Below are 25,324 nucleotides of genomic sequence, written 5' to 3'. Positions count from 1 at the left end.
TGTCCAGTCAGAATTAAACTGGAATAGGTGAAGTGGCTGATGCTTCAAAGCGCTTTCAAACTTAGTTTGTAGGGTTTTGTAGGTGGAATTATAGGACTGTGGGCACAAGCCTAAGAGTCTATGTTGCAATAAACACATCGTTCAATGACTCTATAATGCTGACCTATAACTCAAAATCTACCCCAAATAGTCTTCAATAACGAAACAACTTTCCCTGACTTTAATAAGTTTTCAATCAGGTTTTGAATAAGCTTTGAATCGAGAAAGGAAAAATAACTACTGCTACCACTTTACCCATGTAATAGCAGTGTCAGCTTCAGAGGAAGCCTATTTGTAAGAAATGAATTTGGAAGTTCCACGCTAAACTAAAAACAGAACCCAACCAACCAAACAAACAACAAAAAAATCAATACCACTGTTAATTTTTACCTCAGTGATTAGTATCTTTTATTTATTTCAAGCCAAAGGTCAACATTCCACTCACACAGCAAGTCACATCAGTATGCACCATCTTTATCCAGGAACTAAAAATTCCTACAGGACACGAATATATTCTCTGGTAACTTCATTCTCCATGGACATGTACAAATCAAAATATAAAGTCCAGCACTGTGTCAATACTGAGGTTTCTTCTTGGTTTTGGGCTTTATTAAGAAAAGCATCCATAATCATTGCCGAGTTTCCAAAACAACTTTTGTCATCTGATTCCACCAGTGCTTCTTGGGGAATAAATCAAGGAATAAACACACAACACAAACTGCTAGGAAACTAACAAATACTTATAGACTTGTTAAATATACTGTGAAGAGAACACAATGGTTACCTAATTAAGGAAAATCTACTCTGCTTATTAATTTTCATAGTCAGTAACCAATGAATAATTTTTTTTTTAATTCCTAAAATAATTCTCATCTGCTAAGAAGCACACAGGCAAGAACAGTTATTCATGTGGCTCATGGCAAAATATGTTGCTGGTTATTCATAACCAGTAAATTTATTCACTGGCAGCGTGACTGCCAGAGCAGATCAGGCATCGGACGCAGAACCCCCGGCTCTGCTGCAGGCTTCTGCCCTGACTCCAGACAAATAACTCAGTGGCTTTATCTCTGTTTCCCCTCCCCTTGCTGTCTGCCAAATCAATTAAGCCTGTGGTTCTGCTAACTAACTTTTCCTGGAAGAACACTCCAATTAATAAAACTGAACCTGGAGCTTAACAGCACGTAAGTTCGTGGGCATCAGGCCAGGCTGTTAGACAGCACAGCCCAAGGAACTGAATCCCACCCACACGGAGATGCCTTTGGTACCCCAGACACCTGGGAGGAGATGCATGGCACCGGGCAAGGCAGCTGGCCACCCAGAAAGGGCTAGTGTACCCTCCCGATCCTCCAGCTTCCTCCAGCTCCATGCATCATACCTGGCCAGGCAGCTCACAGGAGATGGGCCTGCACAGGTTGTAGTTTTGTGCCTCAGAAGCACTTCTTCACGCCCAGAGCAGTCTGTCAGCAAGCAAGTAGAGCAGAGAGGCAGGGGCTGAGGGTGGGAAGGGACAGCATGGGTCCTAATAGTAATCAACCCTGTGCTGACCTGGCACTGACAGCAACAAGAGATGGTCTGAACCGCAGTCTCCAAGGATCAGATCACAAGATGCACACACATCATAAGGTGTAAACTTGGCCAAGCATCCAAATGCAAATACAGCCTGCCTGCTACCCAGGGTGCTACTGGGGAAGCGCACAGAAGCCAAATCCTGATCTGGCTCCAACTCTCATAAAGCAATGCAATGAATACTGTACTTAACGTTACAGGTAACCCTGCTAAAGACAACAGAACAACTCATGTGCTGAGCTATGGCTCTTCACAAGTAATTCCAGGGAATCTGAGCTCCACTCAGTGGGACTCCTCTTACAAAATAAAGCTGAGTACAGCCACTGTCAGAGGAAAAGGTTTCAATCAGAGCTTGAACATTAGCTTTACCAACACTTTGCAGGAAATCATGAAGTAGTACACTCTGAAAGTACACAAAACCCATGAATAATATCCATCCAAAGTAAAATGTTTCCAGATTTGATGAGAAAAACAAGTTAAACTATTAAATGAAAAAGCCATGTTATTTTTATTTTTTAAACAAGTTATGGTTGGTCATAATTGGAGACATGCTGCCCAAAGTAACTAGGCTCTTTTGATATGTTATTCTACTAAGAAACAGTATGCAATGTTATTTAGATATGTCTCTGTTGTTTTATGAATTTAGAAAAGCGAGCATCTGACCAACATAGATTCTTCATGACAAATAACAAAAAAAACCCCAACCAAACAAAAAAAACCCCAACCATACACTATATTTCTTTAAAGTAATAAAGTAGGGATTTTGCAGCTACAGTTATCTATACTAAAATGTGCTTTATAATACTTTTAACTCTTGTGTCAAATGGTTAAAAATCATATCATCTTGAATTGCATTAAGATAACCATGGAGAAAGATTATCGTCTAAAGTGGGAAACAAAACACAAGATTACCTGGGAAACGATGCTGCATGTCAGTACCTGCAAGTACCTTTTGGTTTTTTATGCCTAGCATACACACAAGAGATTAACATGTTCATCTGATGTCATGGACAATTACCTAGAACTTACAATAAGTGCTGACTTTTAACCAAAGGTACTAAAACCCAAAATAATTTGAATGTATTTTGATGCCATATATTTACATGATTAACACTTATTTTACCTACAATCTTACACTGGAGTTTAAGCAATTGAGTTTGTAATAGAAGTACAGACGAGAATGTTGGCTATGCTTAGTTGACTTCAGAATTTGATAGAATTTGTGTTTCATATAATTTTGTCAATGTTCTTATATATTTTGTAGTACTAAAAACTAAACATTAAAATGTAATTATGTGGAAAATAAAGGATTAAACTTACAAATGTCATTATAATGAAGTTATAGCGCTGGTCCAGAAATACATTTTCCATATCAATTATAATAAATATAGGCACTTCAAATTTAAAATTAAGAAGCTAGACATGCTCATTTTTCCCAGGATTAATTTAATACAGCTGCTACTATATCTCTCAATTTCAGAGCTACAGCCACTGTGTAGTATTAAACAAGTTTGTATAGATGTGATTTAATCTCATGATTAGGAATACAATAAATTAGACAACAACCTCTCAACATAGTATTATCTGAAATGTGTTCAATTATCCTCTCCCTTGCAAGGTGGGTATACAACCATTCAAAAGCATTACATGAAATTTAACAAAATCCATCTGCTTTCTCTGTACAAACAAAATCCTAGAAAATAAACATGTTTAGTCCTTCTGGCCTTCCACTGGGAGTTTGTAAGAGGAACAGAAACATGCACACAGAAGAAGATGTAGAAGCTATATAGAAAATTTGCCACTGAAAAAGATTAGTCTGTAGCAGGCAGGCAAAGAGCCAAGAGCCACTCCACAGTTCACACGCACAGGATGCACAGGATTTAACCATCATGGAACAAGAAGTCACATTCTTCGTTGATGACCATTATCATGCAAGTGGAATTGCCTCCCACCTTACAACCACCACATGATTCCTATATTAGTGTAGATTCAAGACCCAACATCATAAAAGTGGCCTCAGTGAGGTGACCGGCTTAATTTTTACAGCTCTTTTCACTACACCAAGGAGAGAGAACAGCTCTTCCCAGGTGCAGCCTGACAGCAATATTTGCATACAAAGTGACACTGGAAGTTTCTTAAGAGACAGAATTTTTGCAAAACAACATGCTCACTTTCCAAATGATAAAGGGCTAGGGTAGAAAGGATTGGTGACTAATACACTGAACTACTTACCCACCTCATCTCTGGAGAAACAACAACTGAATTAGCACACCTGCCTGCACAGACCAGGCAAGACTCAGCTAAATTCTACCAAGCCTTGTGTGTACCTCCACATCTCTGACCTACTCACCCTATGAGGAGCTAGTCACTCTAACTCCTTAGAGTCAATGGGAAGAAACAGCCACTTCTAAGCAACAATTCTTCTGTCCTATTTCATACTGGGCTGTGATGAATAAGAGTTCTGAAAGATCCCAAACTCTGTGAGGTGTACGACTTGGTATTATTTTAGGAAAAAGAGATCATATCCTTTTACAGACTTTTACAATTGCTGGGAAGTCTGCTCAGCTGGGATGTCAAAGGCATATTTGTCCCTCTTCTAATTTATATCAGTAGTCGTTAACAAGGTCAACAAGGAAGAAGAGCTCTTGTAAGTAGAGCCTGATATTCTCACACAACTGCTGACTGAAATGCTGTCAGTGTTGGCTGTCCTATTTCAGGCAGCTAACGGTGAAGTAAAAAAAAAAAGCACAATCAGACTTCTGGTTAGATCCATAAGTGAGAATCTGAGTGCCATCCTAAGTATCAATGGACAATACCAAAGTTCAACAGCTGCTCCTGAGCCACTAGGTTACCTCCACCCACATGCCTGAAAACACAACATTAGAGTACTCTCAAAGAGCTTAAAAGCATGCTTTTTCTCTCTCACACTTGGGATAAAAAGCAATCTTTTCCACTGACTAAACTGAAAAATTATTCATATTAAAAATTTAAATATTAATAGGAACAGAGATAAGGACTCATGTAAGTTGTGGGAAGTCATGTTCACTCTCCCTTTCCATTACAGTGAAAATCTAATATCATGAAAACAGCTTCAGTAAGAAAGAACAAGAGCACTCTACCAAAGAATATATGGCAAAGATCTGCTGTAAAATGAGGAGGGGGGAAAGAGGACTGAGATTTTTTTTTTCATCCAGAAAGGTACTGGACACTGGTCAGTCCTGGGTAAGTGCTCTAGCCATGTAAATATTGTGGGGAGGGGAACAGAAACACTTCATCCAGGCACTCTGAAAGACTGATCCCTGCCTCTGTCACTGCCAAATGGGCTTAGGCACCTCATATCAAAAGCAGCTTCAGATTTACAAAGTCTGTGAGAAAACTGGAGCATTCCTCATTCCTAGAGGAAGTCATGCATGTGGAGATACCTCTCAAAGTTCTCATCTAGTTTCTACTGATTTACCTACAAGGACAAGCCAGCTAACTTCCTTAGTATTGTAGACTGTAGAGTTCTACTGTAGACCCACAGCAACCGCTGGCACAGTGGATACTGTCTGAAAGCCAGATTCACAAATTTAGTGAGCTGCCCTCACCCTGTTGGTTTCAACTCCTTCACCTGCTTGAGCCTTAATAGTTATCCCTCTATGGAAGCCCACTAAGTCTTCTCGAAAACAGCCATTCTTTCTCTAACACAATCCCCCAGGAGACATTTCCCACTATTCCTTCAATAAACAGTCAAACACCCTGGTAAATCAAGCTAAAATGATGTCTCAAAGAACAATATTTGTACATCTATTATTTACAGATTGTATTCTATTCTCCCTTGCATTAAATACATTTCTGAGAAATGCTCAAAAAATAAAAAAAAAACAGTTTTATGTTACATTTTTAAAACAAACAGGTATCTGTAACTTCCTACTCTGACTTTAAGCTCAAGATGAATTAGCATTTCTTTCTGAAGCTGGTATGGATTTTATTGCATACAGAAGTTAGTATTATATTAAGACATGAAAGGAAAAGATGTATTTTTGTCACATGGTCATGATAAATATCATGCACCTATCACTCCTGGAGGCTAACTGATACTCTGTTGGAAAGCAGAGGCAAAAAGCGTAGTAAACTGTTTAGGAAAATAATTTTGGTTGTTGAAATTTATCTTCTGAGAGCACCAGTTCCAAAACTGGAAGCTGGTCATAAAATAATTTGATAGCAGAAAGCATATAATTACCTTCTCTTTTTTACTCATATTTTACTTTCTTTCACAAGCAAGAAACACAGATTATACTGAATGAATGAGATTGTTCCCAGCTCCACTGGATGCACCTTGAATCCTCCCCATCTAAGAGCTTATTGCAGAAAAAGAAGTGAAGCAAGCCCACACTGATTTGCTCTGCAAGACAAAACAGATGCCAAAAGTGAATGCAAAGCGCCAGGTTTTACCTACCCTAAGAAACAAAAATATCTGAGACATGCAATGAATCTCAGTTTAGAAAACAGCACTTATTTGTTTTTTCAGCTATGAGACCTGCCATAAAAAATGTTACTTTCCTCAAGAAAAAACCCCCAAACTTAAAGTATGAAAAATACTATGTGCTTTCACAGCACTTTTCTCAAAACTTCAAAGGGATTGTTTTTAAAAAGAGAAAAAAATTAGTGTTGGTTATATGCAACATTACGCGCTCCAGAGCAAGATGCACTTTCTTCTGTAAATACACAAGTTCTCAGTAAATATTTACAGAAAAAGAGTTCTACTCTACTGTTTCACCATTTTTTTCCTTCTCTTCCAAGTGCTCTTACACAGGTGTCTTTGTTTTGGTTTATGGTTCTCTACATTTTTTGCCATTAAATGTATTTATAAGCAATCAATTACACTTAATTTCCTTAAAAAGGAAATTATCATTACTCATCAGTAACTGATACAGCATTTTTAAAAAATGCATTTTACTTATACCAATATATCTGACCACACACCTATATAACTGACATTGTCATCTTTTTGAGATTGTATCACGTTGCCAGGATTGTTTCTATAAAACAAATTAAACCCCATCTATGTCACTCAAGATGCCATACTTTAGAGTTTGGCTCTAGTCCCTCAATTCTAAGCAGAGAATTCCCCTAAAGTTCAGGGAGGCTTTCCAGTACATCAAGACCTGCATGTATTTTTGCCCATTGCCAGCATCCCAGCTCTTTAAAGATGCTTAGGACATCTCGAATAGGTGTGATGAACACCTCTCGATGTCACATCAAGGAACTATGATTTCCTGTAGGATATCATGCAGTGGCTGAAACTTTATAAAGCTATGATGCTGCTCTAGAAGTTTGCTCTGTCAAAAACAGAAAGATTGCAGACACTGCCACAAAGAAATACTTTGCAAAATACCAGTATTTCCCCCAAGGCATCTGTACCTTTAAAGCCCAAGTTTGCTTGCAAGCGATAGGGTCCCAATACTGTTGCATATTTCCCATATTGTAATTGACCAGGAAAAATACTGGAAAGTGTTCAGCCAACAGTGCAGCAGCTGCACAGCTAGGAAAACAAACAAACAAACAAACCGCAAATCCCTTTTAATTTCACATTTACTGCACAAGTACAATATACATCATCAACTAACTGAAGTACAGTCTGGGTCAGGCAGGAATACTTAGCTATGCCAGCTGATCCACATACAAATATCAGTCTCATTTCAAGTCCTTCTGCTTGAAATAGACTCCACACAGCAAGGTTGATCTCACAAGCTGCAGATCTCGGTTCAGTGTTCCATTTATGCCAAGCATATGAGCTCTCTCTATGGTCAGGGAAGACAGCTTTGTGCCAATCTCCAATTCAGTCAGCCTCTTCAATACTTAAAAGGCACCTGTATCCTTCTAGTGACTACTTACAGAAGCCAGATCCTTATTTTAGGAGAACTGCTTCAGTAGGCTCCTAATAAGGTACAAATTAAGTGACTACAGACTGGGCCAAATCTCTCAGTTCTGCAAAAAGTGCAAGAACACTTGCTAGATCAAAAAAACCACCATATATGTAGAAATCTAAAACAGGAACATGGACCCTTAGGACATATTGGAAACACTTGAGCTGGAATCTGCAACATAAAAGACATCAAGCAGCTTCACTCAGGACACCTACATGAAGGTCCCTCAATATTTGGTCAACCTCTAGCCTCTGCCTTTTAATTATAGTCATGTCCATCAGATCAAAACAGGAACCCAGCACAGCTGAATTCCACAAAATCTGTCAGGAAAAACAAAGATAAATGGCCTCCTCTGGAATACTCTCCCTCGGCTTGCAAATAATCCCATCCTGTCTGTGCTAAACAATCCTACAAAAACATTTCCGCAGCAAACACAAGATGCCTGTTTACAAGGAGGGGAAAAAAAAAAATCAAGCAACCTGAAGCATTAATAAAAGGCAAAACGATTTTGACAGTGTCTTTCACTTTGATGCCTCAGCCTCTCCAACTATCAACAACAACGAAAGAAAAAGGCAGATTCAATTTATGTTTGAGACAATAGAGTACAGACACACATTTCTATACAGCAGGAATAAGACTTCGGCAAAATCAGTTTACCATACCCATAAAGCACATATAAAATAAACCCAACATGAACAGGCTGTAAATGACTGGTTCCTCCATATCACAGATTTCCAAATCACAGTATAAAGTAGTCTGTGGACCATATCAGAGGTTCTTATTTCCAGTAGCTATTTTTAAAGTACACTGAAAAAATTAATTGAAGCAATTATTATTACTATTCCAGAAAGATAATATATGGCCACAAATGGCCCAAAAAAGAACCTAAGATGATCAATGAGAAAGAAGAGAAATGGTTCCAAGCCTCCCTGTTAATATCTCATCACTGCTATGAAAAATCTTGGAAACCCATGTCAAAGTAGAAGTTACACATTATAGAACCAGAGAAGAAGTTAGAGAATGGTGTCACCATATACAGCAAGACAAACACACCTGGTAGGAAAAAAAACTTCCAGTACCAGCTGATCCAACAAAGAAACAATTTCAGATTTAAAAGACAGATGGCAATGCTGTTCATTCCAACAGTCATAGCCACATTATACTATATCCTGTACAGAATGGGTACCACTTCTTTTCAATGTTTTTCCTAAACGAAATCATGGAATTTGGACAAGTTTCTCCTGCTACTCAATTAACTGACAATTACCAAATCTAATTATTTTTAGCACAGTGCTTTTCTGAACTGATGAGACAACAGGCTTTTATCTATCAAATACAAACAAGGCTAATTCTTACCTAGCAAAATAAAATAAAGTGTATCTGATGCAAATAAGTTAATATATTTTGAGACATACTGGAATGTTTCTTTGACTACAGAATCAAAATTAAGATCTTAATCGGGTGCACACACACACACAGAAAAACACAGCTATACTAACGAATAAGATAAAGCCACTTCACAGTCTAATAAAACAATGTGATTACATGGTAAAAAAAAATATTGCAAAGAAGAAATTTAATATAAAGTTTCAATAGAAGACTTATTTGTCTACTGTTTTGCCATCTTCAGCAGAACTTAAACTTTGCCTCCAGAGAAGAATGAAGAAGAGTCAGCTGCTCAGGTAGCCCAATACAAAACACAAGAAAATCCCTCAGGAAGACAAGTAAAAAAAATGAGTGCCTGATAAAAGAGGCACCTGACTAAAGACAGGATGTATACACTTCATTCCACTCAGCGTGGAGAGTTTAAAGCTGTCTCCTACGCATCACTCCTCAACAGAGCCCGGTATTTCCTATGTACATGTTGTAAGTCCCAGTACCTTTTCTTTTTTATTATAAAACCTTCATTCTGTTTCTCCTATGCCTTATTAAGGAAACAGTGCAAGCTGCACGAAATTAATATTATTCTTTAGCAAAGTAGAGTAGAATACTTTAACAAAATAAGCAGAATACAAGCCTGAGTCTACATGACACAAAATATCATGTAAATAACTCCCAGTATGTTTTTTTAGAACAGTATGGATGAAATACTGTCACCTCGTAAAAGTGACAACAGCCAAACTATGAGAATAAAGAAAATTGAAAACATCTACTGAGGAGTGAGAGGAATAGAAAACGCTGCAGCATTTTCTCTTAATATAACACCATAGCATCCACGTGGCCAGTATGGCAAGTTAATGCTTGTCACATTCATGACAGATGAAGCAGACTCAACATTTAAGGAATTCCTTAATTTCAGACTCAGAGGACTCTCTAAATGACCTCTAACAATGACTCCATCAAAGAGCAGCCTGGTATACAAACATCCTACATAGCTCATTCACAGCAGAGTCCTGCTCTCTCTGCATTCAGGTACAACAGTTTGACTATGTTCACTCAAGCTGCAAGATCTAAGTATTGTTTACACTTCCTAGCACAGTCAAGTGTACATTTACTAAAATAGAAGTCCATCAATTTATATCCTGAGGGCTGAATCCTAGTTCTACTAAAAATCAATTATATTTCACTACTATCAAGTTGTGACTTTTTTTTTTAAGTAACAAGTGTACTATCTCATGTTACCATATCTTACAAACCTCTCAGTTTACTGTTCCTTGAATATTCATACTGAGAGGGGGGTGGGAGGGAAAAGAGGACACAGATTAGAAATCACTTATAGTGCTGAAATACATCAGTGCATATGGAAATCATCCTAACGGCTAACATTCAACAACCAAGTACCATCAATTTATTTATTTAGAACTCACACAATCTACCATTTATTTAAAAATACACTGGTTAAAGTTAAAAGCTTATCTTCACAGAATTTTCATTTGGTATTTACAGATTAAAACAGAACAGTATAACAAGTCACCTTTCTGTAGATATCGAAAAGAAAGCAATACTATCCCAGCACTCGTTAGAGTATGTTAAGTCTCTCTCTGGTATTTGTGAGAGTAACTGCTAGCCTATTGGGATTATAAAACAGTAAGTACTAACAGTTTTAAGTTTATGGCCAATTCTTTCAAGTATTGTGTGCCTCAGGATCATGTATATATATGTACACATACACACACATGTTTATTCCTAATGGTCCTCCACATAGTTCATTTTCTATAACTATTATTAAACTCACGAGCACTAACTCTGTAACTTCACCATTCAGGGAATTATGTAACCTTGCATGAAGTTATACAAGATTGATTCCAAATCCAAACATAAATGTTCAAAGTTCTATGTCAGATCAAAACTAATTAGCTGTAAATAATTTTATAATAAAGTGCCTCATTGTAGTTCACAAACAACTTTCATAGTAATCATCAATACAAATCTTTATTGTTTCTGCACAGGATTGTTAAAATGAAAGCATAACTTTTCTTTTTGTTATGTTAAAGAGACAGTATTATTATAGTTATTTTTCATTAATTTTGACAGAACTAATTGCTTGGGACTGAAATATCTTGTAAAAGATGCAAGCCCATCCTCATATAAATTTTTCCAAACTTCTATGATGTAAAAATGAATGGTGTTAGAACACAATTGAGTGCAACTGCCTTACAGAAGAACTTTACCTCCACCTTTCAGTTCCAAATCTCATAATTCTGTCACCAAAAGTCTTTTTTAGGTGTAAGTGAAAATTTTGGTTAGACACATCACCTAACTTTTGGTCTGCCTTTTAAAGTAAACTAAAAAGCACTTCCTGAAGTTTTTGAAAAAATCAGTATCACAGAAACCAGTAAAAAGACTACAGAAGAAATTCACACCTGAACTTCTCAGTAATTCAAGCATGGGAGAGACCACGGTAGTTGAAGCAGTCAACTCAGTGATGTAAAAGAGTTTTGTATTAACGGGAAAACTGATGAGGTTTGTGTCTGCTTGTCAATTTTACCCTAATTCTTTTAAATAATGCTGAAATGTAACATTACCAGTTATTGCAAATAAGTTTCTATAGCCTCAGTTATCTTCATCAGAGAAGTAAGACTAAGCCAAAGTCATTATTGTTTTCTTGTTCTTGAGCAACTATTCAACATCACTGCTTTCTATGTAAGAGTTAAGTCTAACTCTGCCCCAAAAGACTGTCAGATGTCTTGGTCACCAGAAGTCACAAGACTGATTGAACAAAAGCCTAGATCCAAAGCAAACAACAACAAAAAAATCTTCCTAATTCTCATTCAATACATTAATTTGACAATGCTAATCAATTTAATGAGGTGTTAAACTGGACATTATGACTGCCTTAAACACTGTTTTTTAAATAATATACTGCCTCGGAGGAAACAATGCAAGAGGCAAATCTAAAACTGCTTAGATCTTATTTCATTGACATGATTTTCCCACTGTTACTGGAATGATTTATTGATTTGTCTTTGACTGAAGAGAATCAAAGTCCTCTGCCTCACGTTCCACTTATAGTCATGTTCTTAGTCTACTTTAAGATATCTGTAAAACAGATCTGTAAACTGAAACTCAATGGAACAATAAGTTTCCTACCTTACACTCATCATCACGGCACATATCAAACAAACTTTACTAGAGCATCACTTGGAAAAGCTTGGAAAACTCTCCACAGTGCTCTACTGTTTCTAAGAAGCTTCTGCTGTTTCTGATTATCAGCAAGTTTGCTATTTTGGCATCACACTAAAGCCCCAGTGCCTCCATTTCTGACCCCTTCAACAAAAACAAGCTGCTCAACAATGTCTAATCCGTGCGTCATGTAATCCTGCTTAATACCCTACAAACTCTGGGTAATATTTGGGTAGTTTTTAAATTTAGCAAAGAACATCCTGGCCTAGTTCAAAGATACCCTTGCCTTGGGTAGTGTCCCCTAGAAACATCGCCCACACTAGTTTCAAAGAAGAAAAGCAAACACACACATATGCATAACAGAAATGAACAAAAAATAAAGTAAGAGATCCTGGTCTAATGACATAATAAAAACATATCAAATTACAAATCAAATTATTGAAATGGGAATGCATTATGCAAGCAGCAAATGTGCCATTCAAACAATTAGAGAGACATTCTGTCATTCTAACACTGCTTATGGCCTCATTTGCCAGTGCAAGCACATCTAACTCCCTGCTTGCAGCGAGGGCAGACTATGCCGCAGAGGACAGTGGCACAGCCAGCCAAATCACACCAGCCCAAGCCTTCCTCCCATCAACACTGAGCTATTAATATAAAGCCAGCTATCACTCTGCCAGAGAAGCAGAAAATCCCTTCTTTGAGACATTGCTTTTTGAAGCATCATTATCTTAAAAGTGGCTCATACTAAAAACACTACCAAAGAGGTCTAATCTAAATTCCATTAAAATTTTTCAACATACTGTCCTGACTGTCCTGCCTAAGATTTCTCAGCCTCTTGTTGAAGGGCAAATACGTTCCTATTTTGTTTAGGCTGTCAGGCAGACAGTCTCTAATCATTAGCCTCTTGTCAACAGCGATGCTGGGGTAGATTACTACTGCATAGTGCTTGTAATGGCAGGTGCATGGCCCTGGGGCTGCCATCTGCCAGGAAGGAAGTGTTCTCCTCCAGGATGCTGAAGAGATTGACAAATAATGTAAACGAAAATTACACTGAATCACTCCTAATCTATGCAATAAAGCTATTGCATTACTCTTCTGCAGTGTAGATGTTACCATCAGAGGTGGAGAGTTAGGTTTGTGGCTAGGGTTGTTTTTTTTCCTATTTTTGTGATTGATTTACTGAGGTAAAAAACACACTCTAAAGTAACTTTTATTTAATCAAGACAGGCAATTCTGGATTTGAAAAAAAAAAAACCAACACCCTAGTGTCAAAGATGTTTATTCCGGAAAGTATCTCCCCACTGTTAGCTCGTAACATATCTCTTTCCAGAGTGTATAGCCCTTTACTGAGAACAAGAACTGCGTTTTTTTAAATTACTATTTTTGATACACCTACACACAATTTGGGATTCAGAACCTCTTTTTGAAAACTATTTTGTTAAAGCAAAAATAGTAACAGAACTCCAAGTATTGTCTTTGGTCTTTTAAATCAATTTCTAAAGGCATTTTTTATCATCAGATTGAACAACTCTCCTAAACAGTCCTAGTTTAGTGGCCAATTTGTCACCTCAGCTACCAAGCACTAGTACAGCTCCATAGAAATATGCAGGCACTTACCTATTCTTCAAGAAAGTTACTCATTACCATTTCACTGGCAATCCAGAGATTACAAACTACTGCTGTCTTTGAGTGAGCCTCAAATGTTACTATATATGTTAGCACTTTAACACTCCATGAAATGTATTTTTAGGTGATCCTCTGTAAAAATCTCTGCATTGATTTCTCTGCGGTTTGGATGAGGCTTATAATATCTAAAAAGCTTGTTTTAACTATGAACACTTACAGCCCTGCAACTGAGGGATTCTTCTGCCTATATTAGTGTTGAACCTGCAAATACAATCTAAACCAGTAATCCTGGTTTCCTCCAAAGCTGACAGAGATGCAGAGGAAAAATCCATGCTGCTTTATAACTTGCATTTAAAAGACAGCAGGAGCAGTCACCTTTGCTGGCTCTGTTTACTGCTGCATGTTCTCAAGAGTGCCTGGCAGACTGACTAATCCAAGAAGCCAACATGCTGGATAGCTAAAGGCAGTTGACACAAACTCAAGCATAAAAAAAACAAACAAACAACAACAAAACAACACACACAAAAAAAACCCACAAAAAAAGTTTTCCCTTGTAAAGTCTGTAGTAGGAAAGCCAGCTTTTTCAACAACCAGCAGCAAGGGGACTACTCAGCTGAACTTGGCTTTTCAAAGCTGCCACTCTTGACCCCCTACGTGCATATGCACAAAAACTTTAAAAATAACCATATGCCAGACAACAAACACACAAAGAAAACATATCTGAACTTTGGGGTCACTACACGGTCTTCTAAAAACTCAAGGAATACTACTGACTTCTGTGCTTACACAGATCCCTTCAAGCAAACTTTTTACGAAACTACAACAAAAACAGTTGTGAAACTCTCATAATTACAAGTCCTAATTTATCAAATCAGTCAATATATTCACTTTAAATTGCTATTACACATACTGCATCAACCTAATGTTAAAACTTCCACAAAACTGCTGGACTATATCATGACTAACACAATGAACACAAAGAAAACAACATATGGACAAACAGTACAAAAAGCATACTATACTTCAACAAAATCAGAAGAAAAAAGCCATAGGTTTATTACTTTAAAAAGAAATATATTAATACACATAATATCTGTTCATTTTTAGATAAAAACTGATATAGACAGGAAATATCTGGATGTGACTATGTTGCCATTTAGCTATTGAATAGGGAGAGAAGTTAGATTACATACACTAGCTAAATTTTTCATTGGATGCTTGCTGTGTTTCAACTCATAAACCACTTCAGCATTCCAGTGTAACTAATGCTGTTTAAAAATAACAGTAAATCAAGTGTGAAGAAACACGTTATTCTCTCCTTATTAATAAAACCCAAACATAAAGAACACCACCATATAAAACATGTCCTAATACTTTTTCTGTTCAAACACTCCTTTATTCTTATTACTTACAAACCAACATTAGCCTCTGTAGCTATCTTGAAAGAAATCAAGTAATCAGAAGCAATCATCAACCTAAAGCATTTCCTCTGCCTTAAGCAATGACTGTACTGGTTCAGTTTAGAACAAACCCACCATTCAACTTGGTCTATAACACTTTATCTTAAATGACTCAAAGTAACCATGACATTCTTTCTATGAGCAGTATAGCTAAACATAATTTAAAGTATAAAGAATAAAAGTCTAATAGATGTCACACATTTTAATATTCTATCTGCTTGTAAAAAGCTGACATCCCTATAATCAACATAATTTAAATATCAACATAATTTAAAATATCAAAGGCTTAATTTAATCTTAGATAATTTCAGTTTCACATGTTTCACAAGTGGTACTGCTAGGTTCAGACCTAAGCATTCAGACCTGACCAAATGGTCAGCTGGAAAATGCTATCTGAAAGACAATAAGTGAATTTTGAGATGTTGTAAAAAAAACTCTCAAATTTTTAATTCTAACTGTAAGTTAAATAATCAAACTATGTAAGTTATTAAAAGTAGTTCAGTTCTCTCTGTTGTTAGTTTTGATGTTTTCACAGAACTTTACAGTAAGACAAAATACTACAACTGATTTATTAAAAAAAAAAAGACTTTAAAAAATGTATAGATTTCTAACACAGCATATATTTTAATACTTTGAAGAAGTAATTTTAGTAATTAATATTAGTTTTGTTAAAGAGACAATTAAACATTCTCATGTTGCTCTGAGAACCAAAACTTTATGGCAGCTGGCATATGAAGAGGAAGGAAAAAAACAACTTAGTAATATAATTCATTGTGCAAAGTAATCCCAAAGAAAAAGGAAACAAAGGTTATTTCTTTAACAATCTAAAATGGCATTAGAAAGACACAAGAAGAGATTTCTTAAGATAGGCTTTTATTGTTTAGGTGCAACCATAAAACCCTCACAAAACTGAAAGCTAATTGACAAGGCAGGAGTGGGGGGCATGATTATCAAAAATCACCTTATTACGATCTTAAGTAGATGCATTACAGATGATGACTTCTTTAAACAAATCAAGACAAAAGAAACTAACACAGGAGGAAAAGAACCTTCAGCTTTTTTTGCACCATTACACATAGTATCTGCCCATTTTTAGAAAACTAGATCAACTACTAGAAACATTTACAAATTAAAGGTACAGAGCACTCTGTGAATGGAAAAGAAAACAAAATTAAAGATTAACCACCCAATTCTGGTGGTTTCAATTAAGCAAAATTCCCTATTATACATTCACTAAATTTAATGGGAACCTTAAGAATTTCAGGAATACACACAAACGGTAAAATCCCCATTAAGACAGAGACAAAACTACCATTTGACTTCAAGAGAACTAAGATCCACTATAAAAAGTCACATCATTATTGGGTATAATCTCTCATAAATATACTGGAATAAATAATTTGCACTATATGAAAAAAACAGTGTAAACATCTCCATAAATAATTAAATCCATACATGGTTCATATGTTTTTAAGCAAAAAAGCAGTCATAATTTAAGAACAAAGGCTAATCATTAGCAAGTAACAAGCTTTAACCAACCAGTAACAGCATTATTTTATTTACATTTCAGATAAAGGCAATTGTTTCTCCAATTATTAAATATTTTCACATTTTCAGAACACAGTAAAACTAAATGAAAGTATAATTTTAAGCAACTTTTTAACTGTTCTGTTTTGACATCAGCTGTGGACGCACTCCTTGCTTCTATCACGACAGGATAATATGGAGAGAGATTTCCAAAAGCACAGCACTCCCTGCAGCAGAGGCAAGCTACAGATAGTAGAGACAAGCTACATGTGAAAGCCAGCCACCTTCAAATGATACAATTAGTTTCCCTCAAAACATTTATCCACATGAAAACACAAGTACTGCTACAAACCTTAAGGAAGAATTCAAACTGGTTTTTTACATGTATTTTACACAAATCAAATGTTAATTTACTAAGAAGGTAATTACAACGGGCTTGTCCGTATAGTCTGTATCTCAGCCTCCTGTTCTAAATATTAAATATATGTGGATTCTCCATTGTTTTAAAATTACTAGGAGCCACACTTGGTTTCTGAAGAAGTAAAGCTTCTCACTTTTCTAATATAGTTAAAAACAAAATTCAAAAACAGTGCAAACAACTAAACAAACAACACTGATTATATAAGCTCTCTCCTGTACGAACCATTTTTACAGAATTAGATTTTCTCAAACCTGCTGCATGACTAATGTTAAAATAATCTTGCTTACCTGCAAAATACTGTTTTCTTTAAAGCATGTGTTTCTCTATAAAACATGAAATTCTTAGTAGTCTCCCAAATCAAAATGTTTGAAATTCAAATACATTAGTACAATACTGGTTGACCTTTCTAAACGGTAGCAGAAGTCCTTCTGTAAACAAACTTTGATGTGAAATCCCAACGAAAACCAGAAGGGAAACTAGGAAATTTGCAGAAGTTTATGCTTTCATTCAACTTATACCGATCAAGTCCTTTGTGATGTATTTCTCCTTCCCCATGGCATGACTTTCCCAGCTCGACTGCCAAAAGTGCAATTAACCTGATGCCTCAATTTTGGTACCCAACCCTGCACACCATTGGCTGAGAATGCTGGTGGTGTGAGGTTCTTCCTTATCACCTTTGGCCTGACTCTGGTTACATCCATTTATCCCTGTACCCCTGAGTGCACCCCACAGGCTGGCACCCCTCTCAGGGAAGCGAGGTGCTGGAGAATCTCCGCCCACCTCCTACCGAGCCGGTCAATCCCAACGAGCCTCCCCGCACCACTTCTCCACGTGACCTGCGTTTAGAAGCTTACGGGAAAGAGGAAAAACAAACACGCATGCAGATTAAATATTAAAATAAGGCAAGCCTATAACCATCCTTGGACAAACACATGCAGCAGCACTGAGCCCTCTCCGCTGTACGCCGAGTACCACATTAACACGGCTGCGTTATCCTTTTGTTTACTGGATGGGAAGGACAGCGGTCGTTCCCCCCTCCTTATCTGACAGACAGCCTCTCCCATTCCCGCGTGCCGCCGGGATGCCGGCCGCGCTCCCGCGCCGGGTTTTCCCGGTAACCGGTGCCCGCCCTCGCCCGCCCCCCTCCTCCCGCCTTAGCGTTAGCAGTTTGGGGAATGCTGTGGAAATAGCTCTTTCCCAACACTGGGCTTGGTTTGCAGTTGGGGCTGTAGGTGGCTCAAAAAAAGCTCCTCGTTTTTGTGAAAAATCCGTCTGCAAAGCAAAGGGGCGTGATCGTCTGCTGGCGCCCGGCAACGCCATCCCAAGGCCGGGCAAGGAGAGCGGGGGCTGCAGCATCCACACCGGGCTCGGGCAAGCCACAGGGATCCTGAAAACGACCCCAGCAAAACTAAAAGCAAGACACAAATAAGGCTCTGCCCTCAACCCCTCCAGTCATTCAGAATAAGCCTTCATCCTTTCAAACTCTGACATTGCATTCAACAATCCTCTCGTCTTAATTAGGTTCAAAGCTTGCTCTGCAAACGGTGGATCTCTCATCTTTTCCATCTTCCTGTACTTCCTATCAAAAGAGAAAATATTTTCTTCTTCAAAATCAACTAGCTACTAAGAAAACACAAGGAAAAAAAACCTGCAAGTGGCTTTTACAAGCTGTTGCTGTTCACTTGTTATTGACGCCTCTATAGCACCGTGAATACAGAAGCAATACTTATCCCCCTACAAGCAACTACTTTTTTGTATGTCATTTCACCCAGCTAGACCCATAAACATGTATTACAGCTATATATGCACAGAGCTTTAAGCTACCACGTCTTCCATAAATTCAAGAACGGAGGGAATCCTAATGGTGTCTTATCATTAACTTTTTCTCCTTGACAGATTGGCTATTTTGTGCCCTCCTCAACCAGCCCCCAGTTGTGTACAAACCCTCACTCACTGAAGGGAAGTGAGTTGCTATTTTGGGGAGAAGGTATTTGTTTCTTTGCTTTATTTTTTCTTTCAACAGCATAACCAGCACCCCAATAAAGGAACAGCTACATACTTAAAACCTAAATTCTCTCTCACACAAAGTTTCAGAGTTCTTCAATTTGCTTTTATCTTTGAACACCAAACATTTACAATCCATACAGAAGCAAGCCAACCAACTGGTCATCCATGCTGGGACTGAGCCGTCAGGGTGGGCCTTTAAGTGAAATGTGTGACACAACGTGTAACAGCTCAAGCATATAGTGACTTCTGGAAAGAATTATTACACTTTTTAAATTTACATTCCATGCTTACTATGATTTACTGTTAAACTTTTGCAAGAGAGAAGGTATTTCAAAACCATGGTATTAAATTTATCTTTCTCATTTTGATATTACAGACATTCTCAGCTAGAGAGCCAAGGATTGTTTTTGTAATCTGATGTCCTCAGTCAGACAATCCTGTTTTTAAGTCAATCATTTTACATTTTTAAGTAGTATTCAGAAGCTGCATTAACATGAACTATTTTGGTCACATTTTCCAAACACTTTCCAAAATTTAATGTAAGAAAACTGAAAGACAGCCCAAACATAGTAACTGTGTAAACATCAGCTTCTATTGGGATACCCAGAAGTATACACTCATAATAGCACAGTAGAACCGAAACATGAAGAAATATCACAAAATTAAACCTTTTTTCTCATACAAAGAGCCACCAAATTCCTCCAAAACTGCTTATTACAGGATGTGTAAAAGGGGGATAAGAGTGATTTCTAAGGAAGCAAGGAGGGATGGCGACAAACACACAACACTATGATGGCAAACAGTAGGCACAAATACACATAGCAAGCACTGTCAGACGTAGCTACTCACCTTTCACAGCACTTGCTTCTTTCAGGTTGTGAGACAGAAAGTCTATGCTGGCATAGGCGCTCATCTCTACTCCATTGATGCCCCCGTTCAGGAGGTGCCTGGCTTTCAACCTGGATTTGTCACAGTTTGCCAGGGACCCATCCACTACATCAATGGCAATGTAGTTGAGGCCATTCTGGAAGCCAGCTGAGGTCTCGCGGCACATGGGACTGCTACCCTGCTCCTCCTCCAGGCCTTCGCTTTTCCTGAGGGACACATTCTCCACTGAGGCCGAGTTGTGTCGTTTGGGGTTGTGTGCGAAGGAAGGGGACACTGGGGTCACAGTGGTGGTGGAGGAAAAAGTTTCTGAGCTGTGCCTCCTCCGCCCCTGAGGATCTGCCCGGATGACTTTGGCCCCCCGGTTTGGGTCTGGGGGAGGGCTTGAGAGAATGAAAGCCTCCACCCCAGAGAGGGTGAGCCTCTTCACCCCAGCTGTGGGGCTTGTGACCCGGGCACTTTCTGGCTTCTGAACAATGGGTTGGGGTGGGGTGGTGGCCATGCCAAAGGTCATTTCAGTGTAATCCCCACCATCTGATGGGCTGGATGAGCAAGCCACCCCCACAGCCGCCTTCAGGTAGTGCCCATTGGGCTGGCTGGTGCTGGAAGAAGAGCTCGGTGAGAGAGCTTCCAAGGAGCCCACTGAGACCGTGCCTGACTGGGAGGGTGACTGTGACCCAAAATCCATGTTCATGTAGTCAGAAAGCGGGGAGCGCCTCTGCCCCGTGCCTGAGCCCAGGGAGGAGGCCGGGCTGTCAGCAGGCAGCGAGGGGGGAGAATAGACAGCAGCATCCCCAAAGTCAATGTTGATGTATTCACCAGGGCTCTTGGGCTCAGGCAGCAGAGGGTGCTCATTCATGCTGGGCAGCACCGTCCGCAAGGTCTCCAAAGAGAGGCGGCTGGGCCGGGCTGCCCGCTGGCACCGCTGGCTCAGGAAGCTCTCAGTCCGGCTGTGCCGCAGGGGTGAAGGCACCATGTGGCTGGAGGGGGTGAAGGTGCCGGCAGGCGACTGGCCCACTCCACACACCACCTCCTCCGGGATCATCCTCCCCGGGGAGTTCATGAAGACATACTGGTCGCTGTCCTTCGCCAATCCCTGGCTCTTATAGGAGCGGGGTAAGGAACTGTATGAATAGCAGCCGGGCTTTAAGGGCTCACTGGACCCATGCCCTGATGGGGCAAAAAAGAAGTCAGGGGGGGTAAGGGAGGGAACCTGGGGCCCATGCTGGGGGTCCCGAGGGGACATGTTGATATAGTCTCCGTTACTCAGTCTTCCATCTGAGCTCTCCACAGATAGCTTGGAACCACACCACATTCGCATGTACCCACTATCATCAGGGGAGCTTTCCCCAGGTGAGCTGGTCTTGTAGCTGCTCCCGTTCCCAGGGGACCCACTCCCCACCGCTGTCCGGGGCTGCAGGATCTGCTTGGGGGCAGACACACTGGTGGGGCTCATGGGCATGTAATCATCGCCGCCCCGGCTTCCCTGCCCTAAGGCTGCGGCCACACCAGGGGTCATGGGCATGTAGCCGTCATCATCTCCCCCACCACCACCCGCTGCCGGCGGCCCCAAATTGGTGCTGCTGCTGCCAGAGCTGCGGTGGGAGCCGATCTCGATGTCCCCGTAGTCCTCGGGGTATGGGGTGTAGGTCACTTTGGGGGAAGCCCCGGCTTGGCACGAGGGAAAGAGGCGGCCGGCGCTGCCGGCGAAAGTGGCGCGCATCAGCGTGTACTCGTCGAGGGAGGCGGAGGAGACCTGAGGTGGGGCGGGTCGCTGCCGGCACGGCGTGGTCAGGGAATAGGTCCGCTTTCGATGGCACCTGTCGCCGGCGGCGTCGGGGCAGGGCCGGTAGCAGAGGCGGCCGCTCGGGGGACGCTCCATCGCCATGTAGCCGTAGAGATCGGTGCCGCCCCCCGGGTCCCGGACCGGGGGGGTATCGGCCATCGACTCGGGAGTGTTGCTGCGGTTGCTGGCAGTGGAGGAGGAGGAGAAGGGCCGCAGGTCGCCGCCCGGGCTGGAGCCGTACTCGTCGAAGGACATGAAGCCGGCGTCGCTGGGGGAGCCGGAGACGGAGGCGCTGCCGCTGGACGGGCGCTGCGGGTGATGCGGATGGGCAGTCTCGGAGCCGAGGCCGCTGCTGGAAGAGAGGCTGATGGGGCTGGTGGCAGAGGGGGGCGAGTGGGAGGCGGGCATGGACATGGAGCGGCTGCTCTGCAGCCCGCCGCCGGCCAGCACCGGCAGCAGCTTCCCCGCCTGCCGGCCTCCACCGCTGCTGAGCGTGTGCGAGCGGCTCAGGGGGGTCCGCACGGGGCCCGGGCTCATGGGGCTGCCGGCCGCCGAGCCCACCCGGCAGCCGTCACCCTCGCTAGCCGTCCTCACCCGGCACGGCGTGCACTTGGTGCCGGCGCCGGCGGCGAGGCTGTCGGTGCGAGAGCGGCGGAGGAGGCCGGTCTGGCTGGGAGGCAGGTTGACCAGGTGGTGGTGCCGGCGACCGGGCACGGTGATGGGGTGGGTGGCGGAGGCGCCGCTGCCGCCGGGCCCGCCGGCCCCCCCGGAGGAAGAGGAGGAGGACGACTGGCTCTTGCTTCGAGGCCGGAACTCGGACAGCTCCTTCAGCGCCTTCATGGCCTCGAGGATGGTCTCGTGGATGTTCTGGGCCACCACCGAGTCGTCCGCCTGCATCCAGAGCTCGCCGGGGCCGGTGGCGGCCGAGCGCCCCACCTCGATGAAGAAGAAGCTGTCGGAGTGGCCGCAGCGGCGGATGTTCATCAGCTGTAGCGTGACCGAGGGCTGCTCGCAGTTGAGACGCACGAACCCAATGGTGCGGGCCGAGAGGCAGAGCCGGTGGACACCAGTGAGGTTTTTACTCTGCCCCAAGCCCTTGGGCTTCAGCGTCACCTGCCAGACCTCCCGGTAGGCAGCAGTGGCCGGCGCGATCAGCCCGTAGTTGAGGTCTTCACCGGCGGCGGCCAGGGAGGCGGCGGCCGCGCCGCAGGAGGCGGAGAAGGGGGAGGCGAGGTGGCGGTGGGGGGACCCCTGGCAGGCCGCCTTGCCCTCATTGAGCAGATCGGTGAGAGCCCGGTACCAGCCCTCCTGCTCCTGCTCGTTCTCGGCAGCCACGGCGAAGTACTCGTCCTTGGTGTAGAGGGCGATGAGGTACTTGTGCTTGGCGTCCGCCCGCTTGTTGATGTTGAGGCAGGAGTCCAGGGCGATCACCCGCTTGGGCGCCCCGGACTTGTTCCTCCATTTCTTCTCGCTCTCGTAGTACTCCAGCCGGGCGCCCCCCGCCTCCTCCCCGCCGCCGCCCGGGCCGCGCAGCACGAAGAAGCGCTTGTGGCCGTGCTTCTGCTTGCGCAGGTACCCGCACTTCCTCACGCCCTGGTTGTTGTTGTTGTTGTTGTTGAGGTTGGGGCCGGGCGGGGAGCTCAGGGGGGGCAGCAGCCCCAGCACGGCGGGGCTCGCCATCCCCAGCCCTGCGGCGGGAGCACCGCCCGGCTCCTCTCGCTGCTGCCGCCGACGCGGAGCGGAACCGAGAACCGAGTGCCGCGGCGAAAAAAAAAGAAGAAAAAGAAAAAATAAAGGAAAAAATGAGAGAAGCAGGTAAAATAAAGTTATTCCTCCGTAGAAGAACGCGGCTGCTCGGAGCCGCAGCTGGGTCCCCTGCTGTCGCCTCTAGGCAGCGGGTGCTGCCGGCGGCCGCCCGGCGTCCTCCCCGGATCGGGTACCGGCGGCGCCGCTGCCGCTCCCGGTCCGCCGCTGCTCCCGCTGGTGCTGCCGACGCCGGCGGGAGTTTCGCCGTAAGTAACACATCGCGCTCCGAGTGCCCCAACTAAAGAGCAAAACAACACGTGACCGCCGCCTCACCGAGCGATCACACACCGAGACGGGGCGGGGCAACGGCGCCGCCGGCACCGCCCCGCATTGGCCTCCGCGCCGCAAGATGGACGGCTCCGCCCGCCAATGGGACTGCAGGGCGGGCTGTCGGGTGCGGGACGGCGCTACGTCATTGGCCGGTGGCAGCCTCGCCTCCCACTCCCTGCCCGCCCCCCCGCGCTCTCGCCCACACCCCGGCCCTCCCCGGGCCAGCGGGTCCCTCCTCCTGCGCCCCTCCCGCCGGTGCCCTTCGCGCACACAGCGGGGAACGTGCCAGGGGCCCGGGCACTGCGGGGGGACCCGGTACACCCGGCAAAGCGCGGGTGATGCCCATCGCCGCCCATCGGTACGCGGCGGGGCGCCGGCGTGGCTCACCGCAGCCGTCAGGTGCTGCGGACCCGCCCGCCGGAGCTTCCGGGCGCGCGTGTGCGCGGCGGGCGCCCCCTGCACACCCACCCAGCCCCACCCCCGCATACACGCGTGTGTGCGTCACCCGCCCCGCACACGCACGGCCGCTCCGTGCGCGCGCTCCCCCGCGCGCTGTGTCACCCGTGCCCACGCGCCCCCCGCACCGCTCCCCGCGGGGCCGCACCGCTCCCGCCCCGTGCGGCGGGGAGATGCCACCCAGGGAGGGCGCGGGGAGTGTGTGCCGCTGTTCAGTCGGTTTCAATTAAACACATTAATTTATCCAGGCGTTTCGCCGTAGCGGTGAATAAGGGCAACGTCCGCGTTTCCTTTGGAAACGAATCCGGCCCCGCTGGAGGAGCGCGGCGCGGCGATCACGGAGCGACCGGCGGCGGGGTCTAAGCGGCCCCCGGTCCCCCCGCCTCCCTGCTTCCCCTTCCTCCCAGCTCCCCCCTCCTCCTTGCTCCCCCTGTCTCCCCCCGCTGCCGCCGCTCCCGCGCCTTCACCAGGCGTGCGGGGACTCCGCAGGGGGCGGAGGCGTCTCGCTTGTTTACCGGGGACCCGCACGCTCGTCACCAGGCGGGCCGCGCCCCGGGATCAATGGGAGCCTTTCTCTCCCCGCTGTCAGGGGGAGGTGAACGGCGGAGGGGCCCTGGCCGGGGTGGGCGGCAGCAGGGGCAGGGGTCTCCCTAGCCCGCGTTTTCCCGTGTGCGGCGGGAGCGGGGGAAGGAAGGGGGAGCGCAGGGGCCCGGGAGGGGGCTGCGAGCGGGGATGCCGGCCTGTCGCCCCACGGTGAGGGCGATCGCGGCGCCTCACGAAGCGCGCAGCGTGATGCGAGGAGGGCAGCGATAGCAAAAGTCGGGGGATGGAGAGAAGACGCTGTACTGAAACCGTCACCCTGTTCCTAACGCAGCAGCATCCCCGCCCGCCTGGGGAACGGCGGGGGAAGCCTCCCTTTGCACATGCCCAGGAGGAAAATCGAGTCTGGGGTCACGCGAACATCCATCCGCGCCTTCCCGTCTGCCCCCTCAGTGCCGTC

The 25,324-nt window shown here is 43.8% G+C and overlaps 1 protein-coding gene across 5 annotated transcripts in view; it reads right to left on the bottom strand.

Annotated features, from left to right (window-relative positions):
* The window catches only part of IRS2 (insulin receptor substrate 2), a 48,838-nt gene extending 24,980 nt beyond the window's left edge, over nucleotides 1–23,858 (bottom strand). Inside the window, exons 1-2 of one of the 5 annotated variants that reach the window (XM_064646529.1) lie at nucleotides 19,971–23,858; nucleotides 1,932–5,989 (exon numbers count right to left, since the gene is read on the bottom strand). In XM_064646529.1, coding sequence (XP_064502599.1) covers nucleotides 5,859–5,989; nucleotides 19,971–23,472 — 3,633 coding nt within the window. In that variant the 5' untranslated portion in view covers nucleotides 23,473–23,858 and the 3' untranslated portion in view covers nucleotides 1,932–5,858. Of the gene's footprint in view, nucleotides 1–1,931; nucleotides 5,990–16,022; nucleotides 18,694–19,970 lie in introns of those variants that run through there. The other 4 variants (XM_064646531.1, XM_064646530.1, XM_064646532.1 and 1 more) reach the window with 4 other exon arrangements.
* Between the last annotated feature and the right edge of the window lie 1,466 nt (nucleotides 23,859–25,324).

This window comes from Pseudopipra pipra, chromosome 2 (assembly GCF_036250125.1).
Source record: "Pseudopipra pipra isolate bDixPip1 chromosome 2, bDixPip1.hap1, whole genome shotgun sequence".
NCBI lineage: Eukaryota > Metazoa > Chordata > Aves > Passeriformes > Pipridae > Pseudopipra > Pseudopipra pipra.
Note: the sequence above shows the minus strand (reverse complement) of the source record. Positions and strands in the feature narration are given on the sequence as shown.